The 19,724-nt window shown below is 37.2% G+C and overlaps 1 protein-coding gene across 1 annotated transcript; it reads left to right on the forward strand.

Annotated features, from left to right (window-relative positions):
* Positions 1 to 569: 569 nt before the first annotated feature.
* Positions 570 to 8,134, forward strand: LOC147853042 (uncharacterized). The gene is made up of 7 exons (XM_087333630.1): positions 570 to 2,300; positions 2,587 to 4,087; positions 4,847 to 5,126; positions 5,251 to 5,358; positions 5,489 to 5,767; positions 6,823 to 6,966; positions 7,642 to 8,134. Exons 1-7 carry the CDS (start codon positions 803 to 805, stop codon positions 7,828 to 7,830), a joined length of 3,999 nt encoding a protein of 1,332 aa, XP_087189756.1. The 5' UTR covers positions 570 to 802; the 3' UTR covers positions 7,831 to 8,134.
* Positions 8,135 to 19,724: the final 11,590 nt, after the last annotated feature.

Consider the following 19,724-nt stretch of genomic DNA (forward strand, 5'->3'; position numbering starts at 1 on the left):
CTGACTGCACAGTAGTAGTAGTCCCCCCGCGTCTTCTCCTTCATCTTCGCACAGATCTGCAGAAGCCTTTATATATGTATGTATACATGGCCATGGCTTACTTCTTTATCTGCAGAAGCCTATATATATATACATGGACATGGTAAGCTCAAAGCTTTCCCTCTTAACCCTCTTCTAGACAAGACACCGCAAGAGAATTTGTGTGCCGATTAGTAAGGTCCAAGGGTCATCAATCATCATGCTATATGGGAATTGAAAGCTAGAAGCTTTTTTTGCCCTTACGCCACATAATGTATTTCTGCACACGAATCGCAAGGTTCTGGTTAAGGAAAGCACGGTCTTTGGAACAAATGACAAATTTCTAGGTTTCTCTCTATCTCTCTCTCTCTTTCTTTCTCTTCTTCTCCACTTTTTCTGTAGGCACCGCAAATTTTTATTATTATTGCAGGTTGAGGTTTCCGTGTCATTCAGGACGACATTGAAAGATTATTACGACCAGACAACATGGACATGGTAAGCAAAGAATGATTTCCATAATGTACGCAGCAGAAATAATACAGACTTTTTCCCAAGTGAAATTTATGGCCTTTAACTAGCCTTGGAAGTGAATCCCTATGGCTCTTTTCTGGCCTTGGAAATGAAGATTTTTTTGGCATTTCTTCCTCTCTCTCTCTCTCTCTCATTCCCCTTCATTCTTGCCATTGCAGAGAATTTATTGCGGATCAGGATGTCATATACGAAGATTTTCTACACGGTTCTCTTGAAAACAAACCCTGATTAAGATTTTGGCTAACTTCAAGCTATGGCTGACCCCGTGCAACTGATTCTTGATTTTCTGCAAAGATATCAGTTCTCACAAGCTGAAGAAGCTTTCAAGGCAGAGCTCATGGCACGAACAACAGGGGAAGAAGAAATGCACAGTTTATCTTTATTCTCAGAAAAGTCTCTTGATTCAGATTCACAGTCATGGCTTCCATTATCTCAGGGATCTAATCTTAACAGGGATGATTGGAGAATTTCTAGGAACGTTGAGGATAATCTTGCGACTAATATAAGAAACCCTCCTGAGAAACAAGTATTTGTGACATATGAATCTGGTAAATCAGAACCTCAAGCGGAATTGAACACCTCCTCTCCGCAGCAGCAGTTTATTTTTGAAAACGTGAGAGCCTTTTCTAGTTCTGAAGCATTAGTCCCTCACACTGGAGCATCTGCTTCTACTAGTGATTCTCTTTATATAGTTGACCCAATTAAACCTCAGGGATCCTTAGGAGGCATTTCAGCAGTTAAGCCATTGCCTGTAGAGAATAGGAGTTGTGAGATAACTATACAAGCAGCGGAATTGAACACCTCCCCGAATCAGCAGTTTATTTTTGAAAACGTCAGAGCCTTTTCTAGTTCTGAAGCATTAGTCCCTCACACTGGAGCATCTGCTTCTACTAGAGATTCTCTTTATATAGTTGACCCAATTAAACCTCAGGGATCCTTAGGAGGCATTTCAGCTGTTAAGCCATCGCCTGTAGAGAATAGGAGTTGTGAGATAACTGAACAAGCATCAGCATTTTTGAAGAGTGAAGTGATCCTTGTAAAGAAGCATTCCAAAAAGTCATTCGATAGTTTTGCATCGTCAGGAAGTCAATATCAAGGTCATCATCTAAGCGATGAGACTGGGCACGAAGAGCTTGATATGTGCTTTGAGAAGACTGGGATGACTGAAAATGCGAGACAAAAGATCAAAGATAATAAATGGCAGCAGGATCAGTTGATTGCACAGAACGCAGCCAAGTTTTCCATGTCAAATCTACCTGCTAATGAGACGATAGAAGATACGAAGGCTATGGAGGAAAATGATTTGGAGTTGAGAAATGGATTCATGGATGCCTCGTCCACCGAAGTATCCTCTGCTAAAGATTACACTTTATTGCCTTGTTCTCCTCTTCTGAGACTATCTCAGGGTAACGAGCAACAGAAGGGAGTTATATCAGTAGCCACTTTTTATTCAGAACAGAAGCATACAATTCCACGTAATTCAAACCATGGAGAGGTTCAAAGCTTGGGACAAGTGGTTCGATCAGAAGAAGCAAGATCTCTACCGAATATCACAGGGAATGTTGTTCATGGATCAGAAGAGCTTCCTAGATTGCCTCCTGTTCGTCTTCACTCTATCGACAAGAACATGGACATTATGAAGGATCCTGGATCGGGTGCAGACAATGAGAACTCAACTAGAAGCTTTGCTTCAGAGTCTGCTGCGGGATGGGCCGATGCTCCTCCCTTAAGTCAGGACATGCTAATTTCTGGTATTTAGTATTTCATTACTTCAGTACCATGGTACTTAAACTATGTTTTAATTTTTAATCTTGTATTTTATGCATTTTATGTGGATTTGAGAAGAAGCTACATATTTAAGGGGGTGTTCCCACAGGAACTAGATTTTTGTTTCCACCTTCCTGGTTGATTATAAACATGTGATATTTAAAGTTCTATTATCTTTTTTTCTCGTTATTTTTATGCTGATTCATAACATCTGCCTATCTTAAATGGCCATCAGGCGGCTTGTTTATTCTGACCTCTTTGGGTTTGCAGGATTAAAGCGTCCAATGTTGAGACTGTCGGTTAGTCAAGGTATAGTGGAAGATGACATGTCAGAGCAACTTACTGGTTTTGCAACTGCACTTGATGCCCAGAGTGAAAGATGGTATCCTGATGATTATTGTGACTCAGACACTTGGGACGACGACGACGATCCTGGATACCATAGGCAGCCAATTGAAGATGAAGATTGGTTCCTTGCAAATGAAATTGATTACCCAAGTGATGTTGAGAGATCAAGACATCCTATGGACAAAAGTACGCTTCCAGATTCGAAGCAACTAAAAAGAGGTGAGGATGATGACGATGAACACGAAGGGGATTCTTACTTTTCTGGAGAAGAATATTACAGATCACAAACAGTTCAGAAAGACGCTTATGATACACAGCGATCAGAGTTTAAGAATTGTGTCAATGACATCCAAGGTACAGATTCTGATATATATTCCAGAAACGCACATAATGGGGCAGATTTAAGAAGTAATGATGACGGGAATAACGATGATGATCATGTATTTGGTTCCAAGGATCTAACCTTGATGGGATCACAGCTGGATTGGAAAGGCTCCATGTATGAACCATATGACCTAGGACAAAACGATTCAGATTGGGGTAATAGCAAGGTAGGGCATGGTGGCATAGGTGGAGTCAATGATGACAAAAATGAATCTGTGAAATCAGGAGGTGTTCAAGCAAGTAGTGATGTGGCAGATGTTGGTAGTAGTGAAGCTGATTCAGAAAGCTTCAGAGACCAAGAGCTCATTGTATATGGGTCATCACAAGAGAAATTTAATCCTGAAGGTTTCTATAACAGGGAGGAAAAGAGGCATGTACAGGTAAAAAATGCCCCTGTGCAGCACTTTGATGAGGATGAAGATGATCCTGACATGATTCTACGGTACTACAGTGAAGAATGGTGTCAATCTCAATCAAAAAGACCAGAGGAGGATGCAAGAAGCTCTATTAAACTATATTCAACTAATGTGCAATCAAAAGATAAGCAACTGTCCAGTGGTAAGAACAAATCAGTTCTAGATAATGGGGGTTTTGTGTTTGAAGGATTCTCTTTCCCTTCCCCCTCAAGGGCAGAATCTGGTGATATGGTTGCTTCAAGGGCAGAATCTGGAAAGTCTGTTTGGTCAAATAGAGAAACTAGAATGCAATCAGAAGAAGAACCTGATGGTAGATTGGTGGGACCAGATAATACTCTTGCTGCATGGAAACGCAAGAGCAATGATTCCTCACCTATCATAGGCTCTTGTGAGGAAAATATTGTAAACCACTCATCAACCCATCGTCATTCCACAAATGAATATCAGAGCCTTGACGCAAGAGAGGATGGTGTTGAGGGTTTAGATGAAGCGGATCAGTTGCAAGGGGTTCACCAGTCTTCTGGTCAAGATGAAGATGTTGGCCAGGAGGAGATGAGAACATTTGCTGCTGAAGAAGATCAATTTGAGACTTTTAATCTTAGAATCATACATCGGAAAAACAGGTGAGTCTATAATATTTTAAGGCTGTGAATCGTTCAGGTTTTTTTACAATGTAAGAATTAGGATCAACCGGGAACGTTTTTATGATTTGATGATGGCATGTGATATCATTGTTAGGATTATCTGATTAACTTATGACTTAACCAATGATATTTTAAATTTTTTTTAGTACTTGATGCCAGAGATGTTTATTGGACAAGATTACGTAGGAAAACTTACTCGAAATCTCATTTCTTGTTCTCTCTGATTGGTTTCAAAGATAAAACACAAGAGGATTCAGGATAAATGATTAGAGAAGAACTCTGGAAACACTGGAAAAGCTTATGGTTGCATATACATTCAATTTCTTAAAAGTTTAATGTCTGCTCCATGGACCAGTGAACTACGCTACGATCAATGGAGACCCATGAGCCTCTGCTCACATAGGACTCTTTGGCTCTTGTTGGATATACCTTGATCTCTGACTATATTCTGACCCATTTCAAGCTTTTTTTCTAGTACCTTTACATTCATGTCTCTTTTAGTTTGTCAGCTTAAAGGTACTACGATCAGGCTATTTTTCTGACACTGTATTAGGACTAAGCTAACATAGTTTATCATATGTGTGTGTGGCAAAAGTCAAAGACACCTGGACCTGACTGAATGTGATTTATGCATTATTATTTCAGTTATTTCTCTACTTGGAGAAAGAAAAATTAGCTTTCCTAATACTATCTTTCTGCATTTCCTGGAGAAGCTTATGGATGGATAATTCTGTGTAGGACTGGTTTTGAGGAGGACAAAGAGTTCCCCGTGATGATAAATTCAGTTGTTGCTGGGCGTTACCATGTAACAGAATATCTGGGCTCTGCTGCATTTAGTAAAGCTATACAAGCACATGATCTGCATACTGGGATTGATGTGTGCATGAAGATAATTAAAAACAACAAAGACTTTTTTGATCAAAGTCTTGATGAAATCAAGCTACTCAAGTATATCAACAAGCACGATCCTGCAGACAAGTATCATATTTTAAGGCTGTACGATTATTTCTACCATAGGGTAATGATGGAATCAATTACGCTCAAAAGAATTAAGCAAGTTTTTACGTGTTGAAATCACCTAAAATGATAAAAGGTAATTGCATCTAATAACACTTGTTTTCTCTCGGTTTTTCTCTACACAGGAACATCTTTTTATTGTTTGTGAGCTCTTACGTGCCAACTTGTATGAGTTCCAGAAATTCAATAGGGAATCAGGAGGAGAAGTCTATTTCACAATGCCACGGCTGCAGGTGAATGGTTCTTTTTTGTTAGCCTGTTTGTTCTAGAGAAAACATAAAAACTCAGTTTTATAATTTTTTGGTTTGTTCTCTTAAGAGACATAAATATATATTTCATTCATTCTTTCTATTGGACATGCAGTCTATAACGATTCAATGTCTCGAAGCATTGGAGTTTTTGCACAAATTAGGGATCATCCATTGTGATCTGAAACCTGAGAATATATTGGTGAAGAGCTACAGTCGTTGTGAGATCAAAATTATCGACCTTGGCAGCAGTTGCTTCCAAACAGATCATTTATGCTCATATGTGCAATCACGATCGTATCGTGCGCCTGAAGTCATTCTGGGACATTCATATGATCAGAAAATAGACATATGGTCACTTGGTTGCATTTTGGCTGAATTATGCACAGGAAATGTAAGTACTTCTCCAGAGTTTATTTTAAATATGTCTATGCTGCTTGCTCAAATTTGGGAAAAACTCCCATCCACCCCTGCGATATTCTTTATTCCCCCAAATGTACTGTTTTCATTATTCTGCCAAACACTCTAGTTAAACCTCTGAAAGAGGGACAGTGGGAAAGATTTGACCATATTATTTCTCAAGTAGCAAATATAATTCAGAGAAATGAAAGAAATGAAAGCTTGACCAAGGACATTTGAGGACGTAAAGAAAAAGTCAGGGGTAGGAGGTTTTCCTTTCAATTTTTTCATGAAGTCTATTTTCTCTGTGTTATTGAAGCATGTACAAAAACAAATTAGCATGATATGTAGAATATGTGTGCATTTCCTTAAAATATTGAGTTTATCTTCTCAGTCTTTACTCACAAATCAATGTAACTTGCCAGATATATATTGTCCATGACATGATGGATACTGCAATAACTTAACTAAACATATGCTTGATTGAAATCTTGTTTATTTCACTAAATTCTTCTTAAAAGCCAAAATTTATGGCATTTGATTACTATACAAATGACTCTCAATGTTGCACGAGTAACTTGATTTATGTGCAACTAAAGTTAAGCCAAAAAAAATGCTTCTGCTGCCATGAATAATTTTTATTTATTTGTGCGTTCCATGTGTGGATTTCCTTAAAATATTGAGTTTATCTTCTCAGTCTTTACTCACAAATCAATGTAACTTGCTAGATATATATAGTCCATGATGATGGATACTACAATAACTTAAATAAACATATGCTTGATTGAAATCTTGTTTATTTCACTAAATTCTTCTAAAAAGCCAAAATTTCTGGCATTTGATTACTATACAAATGACTCTCAATGTTGCACGAGTAACTTGATTTATGTGCAACTAAAGTTAAGCCAAAAAAATTGCTTCTGTTGCCATGAATAATTTTTATTTATTTGTGCGTTCCATTTTGTTTTCAAAATGAATAAGGATGAAAAGACATATTTGGTAGTACGTAATGAATATAATAAATGGATATTATTTGATATATTCTGACAGGTTTTGTTTCAAAATGACTCCCTTGCAACGTTATTGGCAAGAGTTGTGGGCATACTTGGACCCATTGATCCCGAGGTTCTTGCTAAAGGTCGTGACACCTATAAATATTTTACTAAAAACCATATGCTATATGAGCGAAATCAGGTATGCAATCTCTTGCCCATACTACCTGATATCTTCCTGCATTTAAATTTTTTCCTGTTTACTCGTGAATAAGAGGCAATACATCACCCTCCTATTATTCTCTTTTTGGAGGCCATTGGGTCACATGATATTTTTAGACGGTGATATTAGCAAATGTTGATAACTTTGTGATAAGCTGTTAGGCTACCAACACAATGGATTAGGCTCAAAGACCGAGTTCCCCAGCTCTTTATTACAATATATATCTTCCCTAATTTTACCAGATTCCACTGGAAATGTAGGGATTTTAACATGACCTGGTCTCATCTGGATAACCATATTAGCTGAGCTTCTCTTGCCAATTCATTTCAAGCTCTTTTATCTCCTTGTTTTCTAAAGGTTAATTCAGCACTCCATTTTGGAAACTAGAGACATTATGCTTTGCACATGTAGTCCTATTCTATTATTGGTTTTGTACTTCAGGGGTTGGATATCTTTTTGGATTTCTGTCTTTATTTTAGATATGTGACAGTATCACAAACAATTGAGTACCTGTTATTATTTCTCTGGTCACGATAATCAACTATGTAAAGGAAACTTATGAGTTTTCTTGTTATAATGGTGCAACTAGAGTTTAAATACTTTGTATCTGATGGATTGATGCCCATAAATGCTTTGGAAATGTTTAATAAACAGGAAACTGATCAGTTGGAGTATCTGCTGCCAAAGAAAACGTCTTTGAGCCATAGGTTACCAATGGGGGATCAAGGCTTTATTGAATTCGTTGGTTACCTTCTCCAAAATAATCCAGCCAAACGACCATCTGCATCAGAGGCATTGCAACATCCATGGCTCTCTTATCCCTATGAGCCCATATCCTCTTGATATGCAGAAAATGGAAGAAAGTTTCTTCTCTTGTTGTGTCAACAATTCTTTGAGTATGTAGCATATAGCTTACTGTGATTTGTAAAGGTTTCGCATGGGAATTTCCCATAGAAGAAAAAAGAAAGAAGAATGTGTCCATGAGATGTCATACAAGGTAAAGCTCGTGGAGTAATGAGCTTTCATTCATGGTAATGACAAGAAGTTAAATCAGGCAGTAGCATTGAAAAAATCACCTTGGCCCAACATGCCCTTGTATATTTCAGAGTTTTCTTTTACTATAATTAACACCATTCTGATTTTGTCATACGTATCTCATTCTGTTTTCCAATATTGTTCATTGATTTCGTCGTTTAAAAGTTATTATATTTTGGTGGGTGTTACACTTAACATGGTTCGCTGACATACACTTAACAGCATCGAGGGAGAAACCTCAGTATGCAGGAAAAGAAGCTACTAACCTATTTTTTTATTGTGTTTCAGAGAGTTCTGTGACGACACAGGTATAATATATTATTTCTACAATGCAACTATTAAAGAAAAACACGAAAATACCCACTGGAATACAAAAGATAGTACGTACTACAGATTTTTCTGGTACTAATTGAAAATATACAGGTATTTGGGTGTTTTGCTTAACATTGTTATTAGTCTCTTCTGGCTGCATTTTTATTAGTTAGGCTGTATCTATGTGCTGTCCACATCTTCCATAACCGTATAAAAATTTCTAAACAATGTTTTTGTGAACTAGGTTTCTAGATGCATTTTTATCTTACCTAGATAGAATGTTAATTAGAATTATTATTTGCATCTTTGGCTTCTTTTGTCTTTATGTGCATTAACAGAATGCAGATCGAATAAAAATCATTTTCAAAGGAACAAAAGTTTGCTGGTTACTTTGAAATTATTCATTCAGCAGTGGTTTATTCAGCAAATAAGAATGATACAAGTAAGCATCCTTATACAGAATCCATGAGTGAATTCATTAAAGGTTATTGAAAATGCGTTTCATGTTATTTTCCCCAGGTTGTGTTATTAAAGTTTTTGAATAAGATGCAAATTTGATAGTTGCCTTGCCAAAACTTGAAGGTTCAAGTGAGATGAAATCTTGATGTTTATTTGCAAATCTCCAAAATAGTACTGTGTGATTGGTGGTAAATTGGACCTAGGGAAAAAAACATTTGGTCATTCATGATGGGAAGCATCTTCATTGAGGTTTATATTCAAAGGAAAATGATATTTTTGTGCCCTTTTTAATGAATAAGCATCATATAAAGCATAGGAAAGGAGAGTTCAAATCTCGGGTTTCAAGTTACATTTTTCTTCTAGGTATCAATATTTTACCATTGGAACATATGGAATAAAAGATCATTTCTGTCACACATTAGAGGCTATGTACATCATAGACTTCAAAACCACAAAATTGGATGTAGTGTTCGAGTAAAGTTTAATGGTGGGAATTATTCATTTAAGATCTATTTGTTGAGATTAAAATGTTTTACAAGTGCATTTAAAAAGCTTACTTGAGAAGAGTATGTTTATACAAATGTATTTGCATTTCATTTACTGAATGCTAATCAAATCATATAGTGAAATGGACAGATTTTTCTTTAAATGAACATTTAAGCATGATACGCATGTAAACAAATAGCAAGTTGAGTGCTATCATACATCATCAATATATGCCATGTTCTAGATAACCCAACCAAGATGAATAATAATGAAATTGACATCATCGACCTTGGTCTTGTTCATTGGTAATACCACTGAGTTATGGAATTTAAACCATGCAGAGACAAGGAAATTCCATGACTTTACATCTTTGTAGCTATACTTGATTTCATTCATGGTCATATGCTACAACATTCAAATCCTTTGATGATGTGTTGACACATCATGCAGGCAAGCACCCAAGGTAATATGCTACTGAATTGTAATATTATGCGTAACAAAATAATTTTCAAGCTCTCTTGTGTTATCATTTTAAGGCATGGGAGTAGGATGCCACTATGGGAAACACATCGTAGGTATCAATGTGAGGTTGACCTATTGCATGCATAACAATACATCATGGTAGAAAGAAGAGAAAATAATATATTAACATCTACTAGAGGAAAAAATCAGTTGATGAAACAACTTATGATCACATGTATGGGTGAATTCAAGTTTAATGCAAATAAAAGCTCAAGGTTTCCTAAAACCATGGATATGATTTTAATGCATATATCATGGATTGATTTTGGGGCTGGATTATACGCATGACGTGCAAAAGTAATATGCAAGGGTTGAGCGTAGTGAGGGGACACCACAACTGAGGTTGGTTGGTGTGATGGGATGGCAAATTGTTAAAACCCCCCAAAGTGTAACCAAGGCTTACAAATTTCTAATCTAAAGTGAATCAACTCGAACTAGGTAAGTCGTTATGTTGTAGTTGTTTGCTTTGGCCCAAACTGAATTGTTGTTGATTCCTAGGAGTGATCCTATGCATTAGATGTATACCTTTTTTAATGTGACCAAACATTCATTTGAGGAGTATAATTCTATCTTGACAGATGAGTAATGGGGTGGGTTCTCCTAAAATCGTCTGAAAAAAAATTCATAAATAAAATAACGAATTAGAAATAAAGATAAATTCAATTGGAGAAAAATAAGTCTAGAATGTTAGGGAACTATTTGATGTCAAAATGTAATCAAAGAATATATAATAATAATATATTAACAAGAAGAACAAGATATACAAAAATACATCCAAAACTAGCATTAAATTGGAATGGTGCATTAACACTAGAGACTAGCTTATAAAACATGGTTTGGAAACATGCATGCTTACCACCTTACAACAGAGTATGATAGCCACTTTACATTCATACAATCATGATATTTGGCTATCATGCATTAGCTTGTATTAGGTGGTGACATCTAGCTATGGGCCTAGTTTTGGCTCAAACTAAAACGAATAGTTAAGCTATGGTTTAATGGTTTATCAGTTCCAAAATAATTAAATGGTTTGGATTCTTAATAAATGTTTCAGGTTGATTCAAAAACTCAGGTTTATCGATTTATAGGTTTAAGTGGTTTGGTTAAAGGTTTATTGGTTTAGTTTGGATTCTTAATATGCTTTAAAGTTTAGGTTGATTCAAAAAGTTGGGTTTATCAATTTATAGATTTAAGTGGTTTGGTTAATAGTACGTAATATACTTGAATGCATTGGCGAACATTCTTTTTCATACGAATGCGAACGAATGTGTATGTTATTAAAACATTCTTATGTTTTTTTTAACACTTTTTAGATTAACTTTCTCACATTAAAAAAAATTTACCTTATAATAAATAATGAATACAAAAGTATGGTATTTTACATACTTTGAGGGTGTTTACCACACTCGAATGATTGAAACATTCTTGAATGCGAATGCACATATGATTTATACTATTAACACTTTTTTCCTTAATGGTTTAAGTAATATTTTTATTGATTTAGTTAAATCCAATGGTTTAGTCAATGTTTTTTTTATTGATTTGCTTAATTTAACTTAAATGCTTATTCAATTTAATGTATTTTTGTTTATTTAATTAGTTTGAATTAAATGGTTAGGTTTATTTTTGGAAAAAAAAAGGTTAGGTTTAGGTTTTTTATTTACTTTTCCCTAAACGATTTGGTTAAATAATTTGGTTTACCTTTTTTGAAATGGTTTGGTTTAAATGGATTGAGAGTTCATAAGCGGTTTGTTTTGGTTTTTGTTTTATATAAATGGTTTGGTTTAGTTCAGTTTGGTTCCAAGACAAAGAAATTGAATCAAACCAAGCCCATTGCTAGTGACATCCTCAATGCTAAGTTATCAAGGAAATGGAGGAATATATGATTCAGAAAGTTCCAAAAATAATATATGGAACTCTAGATAAACACCATATTGAGGGAGATCAAGTGGAAATGGGACTTTCATTGATTTGGTAAGAGATTTAAGTATAGACCACAATGTTGATAATCCAACTTGTTGCAAGGCATGATGATCTTTGCATTACTTATAAAAGCCATACATGATCCCCAACTCAGAACTCATGTCATGCTAGTGATTCAATCAAGATGATAATGATATGCAAATTTCTTATTTGTGGCTTGAGCATCATATAAATAATGAGAAAGAGAAATTTGAAACTCTAAGCGTTTATGTATACAATCTCCCACAACAAGATATTTCAAGATTTTTGGATGTTCAAGCATTGTCTAATAGGGATGACATCCCATGTTGGGAAAAGAAGTGAAGTCTATTTCGTAGAATAATGAATTGAATTATCTTAAAGGGAAGAGATCTTTAGTTAAGCGGATTACATAACCGATAATTTTTTTCCTTTTATTGGTATTGAAATTCTTTTTTAAAGTATGTGTGGTTTCCGTGTACATGATATTGGAACACGTCTTATGAATAGATGTAGTTATGCCTCCCTTTGATATCGTGGGGCCAAAGGTAAGATTGGAGTATACCCTATTGGTAGTGAATCGGGCAATGCTGATTTTTTGTCATGCTTGAGCTACTACCTTAACTAACACTAGTGATTAGTGGTTCCTAATGTCTTGTCGAGCTTGATGCCTCTTGTTGGCACCATTGTCTTCATAACTTGTGTCTCAAGTGGTAGATACTTCACAAAGGAAGATATTTGGAAGAAAACTCAAGGAGTGCAAATAGTCAACTTAATTATCTTGATGGTAGTTCATGAAACAACCAAGATATTTGTTATGTGTATAATAATAATAATTGATCATGAGATAGGTTGTCTGTAGGTTTTCCTGATCTTATGATGAGTACGTAGGGGTTAATACTGAAAGGAACAGAGGTATGAATTGTAATATTCAATAAAATGGTGTGGGGCGACTTTTAAGTATATCATCACTTGATCACTTCAAATAAAGTAGTCAAGTATGAACATACTAGGGCCTAGGGTTTCTGACAATATAAGGAGTCTAGCTACCTTCTTATCAATGGAGGCATGACTTACATTGAGATTATAATCGCGTGGCTATTGTTCTTGTTAACTAAACACGTGCGATCCTCGCATGGTCCAAGGTTTGACTCACATCAACCCTCAATGGTATGGGACATCGAGGAAGTTTGGGTCCGTCTCACACATTTGCTAGGGAGTGGTCGGGTGGTTTGGCACCCCTCTTTCCTTTCTTTGATCTATAAATCCTTATGGTCTGTGTAATTAGTTAGTTAGATTGTAACCATTGGTATTAGAACATACGAATTCCATGGTACAACAAATGGGGGATAACCTCTTGATTTGGGAATGAGTGGAATGTGAACTTCAGTATTTATGCAAAAAAAACAAGCAAATCTCTTCCCTTCTTTTTCGTTATATATTCTCTTCGATTATATATGCCAACGACGTGTGTTACATGTGTGTTTAAATGCTCAAATTTGGGTTTGTCATGTGTCTTGTGTATTGTTGCATATATTTGGTGTGGTTATTATTATTTCGTTTTACCGCATGGGGTAAATTAGTTGCTTTTATGAATCTAACTTAAATGAGTCGATGTGAGTCACTTGTTCAATGGTGGATCTTGAGTTTCTTGCGTTTTTCTTTTTGGTTTATTATAATTATGATTTTAATTATTTTAATAAATTTATTGTATTTTATTTAAAAAGAAAAAGAAAAAGAAAAAGAACTCTCTTTCTAGTTTCGCCCAATATATTGGATCAAGCAATGTACTATGACTGGTGGCTTACCCCACCACAACATGTGGCCACCACCAATGCTATGACAAACACTTGGGGAGTACATAGTGGGGGTATTGGTAACACGTGACCTGAGGGCACCATAGAACAACCAATGCCCTTGCTTTACATCACCATGGCAGTGTGTGCACTCATGGGGGTCTCGTCACTATGGGTCGTCACCATGGGGTATTGCATCATACAATAGACCAAGCCATTGTCTATATCAGTCATCATGGCAACACACTCATGGGGGTCATCATCATGGGGAATTGGCATCGTATAGTGATGTGACAAATGTAGAATACACAAGTTATGGTAACATCCTCAATAGATGTACTAGGATACACACTATGGTAACATCCTCAATAGATGTAGCATGTGCACTATGGTAACATCCTCAATAGATGTAGCATGTGCACTATGGTAACGTCCTCATAGGGTATCGTTACCACATAATCACACTATAAGATCCTAGCTTTGGGTTTAGGATTTGATAAACACATTGTTGCTAGCAATAGGGTACGTATGTGCCTTATGGCAATTGACACACGCCTCGTTGTCCACACGTTGTATATGACTATCCTTCCATACAAGGTGTACATATATGGGTGTGTTTTCTTTCTGGTGGGATAATATATATATATATATATATATATACATATATATATATATACATACATACATATATATGGACAATGTATTTATTCCCAATCAAATACACTATAAATCTACCAATGTCAAGCGTCCATTTTTTTTTCTTATTGGGCTTTATATATCTATTGCATTAGAGCACCTACTATTGACACAATATGTCGATTTGTTGATTTAAAGCTATATGTCATGTGCTTTTTTGTTTTGATCAATGAACGATATATACATATATACCCTTGTAGATAGTTGGGTGTGGTCTTTTCTAGTCGACGACAATCATTATATTTATATATCTTCTTAACACACACTAGTGTTTTTTGTCAGTGGGATATGATCTATATACATGTCTATTTGCAGCTCACACTAGTGCTTTTTTTGTGATGGACTATATATATTCTTATCTAAAGGTGGAACACCCATCATTCACGTGTTTGCGGGCATTTATTTTGGTTATGATCATTGTGTGTGGACAACTCTATTTTTCAAGAAATAATACACACAATACTTTTACAAAAAATTATATTTTTATTTATTTTTCACACATGATTTCCTAATTTATATATATGTTGGACATCCAAGCGCTATAAATTAGAGCACCAAACATACATTAATCCTTGTTTCTCACTAGAGCATCTTTTGGCATGACCAACTAGATTCTCTAGTTCATTGTTCTGTTGTGATATGGGAAATGCATAAGAGAAAATAATTTAAATTAGGAATATCAAAAAGATTGAATGATAGATCGAGGGTGTGGTATGAAGGACAAATAACAAGTTGCATTTAAAAAGAATAAAATTTTTTAGTTCAATTGTGAAAAGCTTGTACTATGAGTGGGAGGTCAAAGCTTTTTACTAGCATTAGGCACCAAAAGGAAAAGTAGAGCATGCAAGTTGGAATAAAAAACATGGTGCATGCTACAATAAAAAAGCACCCAATAATTTTGTTGGTGAGAGCCTCTTGAATCCTATAAAAAGGGGATGTGAGCTCATTGTTTGAGGGGGGGAGCAAGTTAGAGAGGCAGAAGTGTTGCCGAAATTTGAAGAGAGAAGGCTACAGTTGTGAATCAAGAGGGTGTGCGAGATCAATGATAACAAAAGGCGATGTGTCGTTCATTGATACATCATACATAAAATCAAGGATATCCCCCTGAAGCCCTACTCGTGAACTTATCTTTTCCATTTATTCCTATCTTCTTCCAACCTATCTTTCTTCTATGGCTTGTTCACTCCATGAAACGGAGCCGACAATGTTTCTTGTTGTACTTCCACTCTTTTGAACTTATTACTACTCACAAAATCTTGATATAAAATTTATTTCGTTATTTTGTGCAAATCCCTGTGAGTATCTGGCACAAAGTCTTTGTCACGAGGTTCATAATGAACTTTTTGGATCTTGATTCTAAGCACCGAACAAGGAATTACATCTACTCGTAAATTACATTTTCGTGACAAGCCATCAAGTTTGAAGAGTCTTTGAGTTTGAGGAGTCTTCAATTTTGGAGAGCCCTCGAGTGTTAGGGAACCCTCGACTCTAACGAGCCTTCGACTCTGATGAGGCTTCAACTTCGATAAACCTTAGACTCTAGAGAGCCTTCAAGTCACCTACGTCCGCACCTTCCTAGTCCTTGTGTCCTACCTAGTTCAAGTTCCCGGTGGTTCCGCTAAGATTTTACATGCACATGTAAAACTTCGCGACACCATGTACAAATATCACAATGTTCATCGCCACCGAAACTCCGTAATCTGTATGGGTACAATGAGTAAATGGCACATCATTATGCGTACATGACTAGAGTGACTGAGATACGCGATCTGAAGAGCTACGTGGAGGTGGCACAGGATGCCAATTGGAAAACGGCCATGGAGGAAGAGATGCACGCATTGGCCAAAAACGAGACATGGGACCCCCCCTATAGGTGTCAAGCCTATCAACAACAGATGGGTGTACAAAGTAAAGTACAACGCCGATGGCTCTGTCAACAGGTACAAGGCCTGACTAGTGGCCAAGGGTTATGCGTAGCAACACAGAATAGAGTACGATGAAACGTTTGCGCCGATCGCCAAGATGGGGATCATCCATGTGTCGTTGGCCGCCGTGGCAGCAAAGGGTTGGCATCTACATCAGATGGATGTAAAGAACGTGTTCCCGCAAGGTGAGCTTGAGGAATAGGTGTACATGGTACAACCCCCGGATTTCAATCCGAGATGCACAAGTTGGTAGTGTGTTGACTAAAGAAGTCTCTTTACTGATGCAACCAAGCCCCTTGAGCTTGGAACACCAAAATTACATAGTGCTTGCATAATATGGGGTTTGCTCCGTCAAAGTCTGGCTCGTCCTTGTTCATCCGCCAAGGTCAGTTAGTATTTTGTTGTATGCGGATGACTTGGTCATTGCCGGAGCCGACCTAGAGGAAATCGGCCACGTCAAGTCTTAGTTGGTGGTATCATTTGAGATAATTGACTTGGAGGACCTTAGTACTTCCTCGAGATCGAAGTGATTTGCACCCTAGAAGGCATATTGATCACCTAAAGACATTACATGCTGAAAATGCTTTTCAAGTTCGGCATGACGGTGTCGTGCCTTTCGACGCCAGAACGTTGTGTGAGTTGGGTGGGAACCGCTGGGGTTTTGGCCTAGGAGGTTGGATAATTCAAGGCAAATAAGAATGTGAATAGGTTGTAAGTAAAAGATATAAAAACCTCGTGAATCCCACGGGTATAGTGTATTAATCAACACTTAGATAAGAATATGAATTTAGATAAAAAAAGAAAGAGATAAAAAACTTGTGAATCCCACAAGTATAGTTTATTAATCCACCCTTCTAAAAATATTCAACAACCATATACATCTTTCTCTCTTCCTTATATAGTGATGGAATAGTCTAAGTTTACCACATGCAAGCATCATGCCTTTTCTAACTTTAGTTTTCATGCACACTACATGTGCATGATTAGCTTTCTATCATATCTTATCATTTAACTCGAGTGTGTATGCATGAATAACTTTTTCTATCATGCATATCTAGAATATTTACATGGGATAAAGTTTAGTGTATCTTTAAAACTCATAATATGGTAGTACAATGGTAAGACTTAAAATCGTTAACATGGAGGTACAAGGTTCAAATCCTACCCTATGCATGTAACAGAAGTTTTGTAGTATTTTCTCGTATTTTGTTATACTTAGTCAATCGGGTACTCCACACATATTTTACATAATGTACAAAGTACACCACGACACTCACCCCCTCCGAACCTACACATCCTCCGGTATGTGCCAAAGTCTCTGGTACTTGCTCGTTACTCTTCTTCATCCGAAGCACCCTCTGTCTGTTCCCCTATGTCGATTATTAAATCCAACTCACTTTCCTCACTTTCTACACCACCGTGATCTTTGTCCGATTGCTCCTCGTTGAGGTCTTGTCTAAGGTAACGCAGGGTTCGTTGTCAGTTCGCTTCTTGAAAATCTTCACCTGTTTCCCTGCTATAGGCACCCGTGGTACCGTTCCATCGAACTCACTTAGTTGGTAGGTTTCGTTGTCAAAAACTTTCCGAATTTCGTATGGTCCGAACCACCTTTTAGCGAATTTTGGGATCGTTGTGTGTTGATGATCCAAACAACTGTCATAGACTATCATCCAATCTCCTTCTTCAATCTTCTGTGGTCGTAGACGGTGCTTTGTGTCGAATTGCCTTTTGTTGCAGAACCGCGCTTCTTGTTGTCTGCGTATTGCATCCGCTATGTCTTCTGGTCTTCTCTTTAGTTGTCGTATCCGAACCACTAGTGGTTCTTCCCGGCTCATCTCTTCCTTCCACGACAACATTGTCCATGTTGTAATTGCGGATTTCGCTGGCATTACTAGTGCCTGGCCGGTCATAAGTTCCGCCGGCATATAACCGGTCACGAAACTATGCGTTGTGCGATCTGCCCATAGTGCATACGGAAGCATCTGCGACCAATTCTTCACCCTTCCGTCGCATGCTTTTGCAAGTGCCTTAACGATTGGACTATTTCATCGTTCGATCTTCCCGTTGGCTTCCGGATTGTATATTGTGGTCAGTGTTAACTGTACACCATATTTGGCGAAGAATTCCCTAGCTTTATCAGAGACAAGTTCTCCCCGATTTGCAATCACTTGTCCTACACACCCGTACCTGTAGAACACTTCTTCCAAGAGAAATTGGCATACTCTAGAACATGTCTTCCTCCGTAGTGCCCGACCTTCTACTTGGTTCGTCAGATCTTCCCGAGCTAATACCAAGTACTTCTTTTGTCCGATCCCGGTTGGCATGGCCACAATGTCGACCATCCATTTGAAGTTGATTGTCGGTGAGAATGTCAGATGTAATTCATCTTGGTGTCGAACTCCGGAGTAGATTTGGCATTTCTCATAGCTTTCCGTGAACTCCACTACATCTTTATACATATTCTTCCACCAATATTTTTGCTTGATCTTTGCAAATGTTGCCAATGTTTCCCGATGTCCAGCCCAATCAGATTCATGAAATTCGGATATTATTCGATTTCGTTGCTCTTTTGTTCCAACTACCCGCAGTGGTATGCCATCCGGTCTTTTCGGCTCCCTCCAGATTAATCCATTGTTCAAAAAGAACTTTCGGACTTGCCACTTCTTACTTCGGATCTCAACTCTCTTTTCCATATTGTCCGATGATTCCTCGATTTCTTGTAGCACCTTCTCGATCATCAGGCTTTCTCCCTCGTATTCGGCTTCCCAAATTCTCGTATTACGTTCCCCTGACATATGTGCTCTGAAGTAAAGTAGTTTTCGGAAACTTCTCCATTATCGGATTCAGCTATGTCGTCTCCGAATCGTGCCCTTGACAGCATATCCGCTACTGCGTTGTCTTTTCCGGAGATGTTTCCCCTTCTTTACACTCTCATTTAACCCTCACACTTATCCACGTGTATAGAATACTACGGTAAATTCTCACCACGGGATATTATATGGTCATGCCCGTAACATACTCCCCCTCTTTAAAACATTGCACTCTTGTAATGGAAAGTTAGGGAAGTTAGTTCTGAGAGTATTTTCGTGTTCCCATGTGGCATCTTTTATTGATTTATCCATCCATTTTACTTTAAAATCTTGGATTTCTTTAGTACGTAATTTTTTTGTTTTAACATCAAGAATTCTTTCTAGTACATGTGGTTTAGAAGATAATTCTTCAGAAGTAACCAGAGTTTTAGTTGTAACTGTATTGTTGCTAGAACCTAGAAGTTCTTTTAGACGACTCACATGAAAAACTGGATGCATTTCAACACCATTGGGAAGAGCGAGACGGTAGGCCAATGACCCAATGCGTTTGAGGACTGTAAAAGGTCCACAAAACCGTGGGGCTAACTTAGCGTAGTTACCCTCAGACAATGTCTTAGAATTGTGAGGTACACGTAAAAATACCTTCTGTCTAGGGTTGAATGCACGAGGTTGCCTATGATGATCGACATAAAAACGCGCTCTATCTTGAGCTGTTTTTATATTATCTCGTGCAATATGCAACATATCTTGCA

Source organism: Azolla caroliniana, unplaced genomic scaffold (genome assembly GCF_043228905.1).
Source record: "Azolla caroliniana isolate FFs.n. ecotype wild unplaced genomic scaffold, voAzoCaro1.0.p SCAF_17, whole genome shotgun sequence".
Taxonomy (NCBI): domain Eukaryota; kingdom Viridiplantae; phylum Streptophyta; class Polypodiopsida; order Salviniales; family Salviniaceae; genus Azolla; species Azolla caroliniana.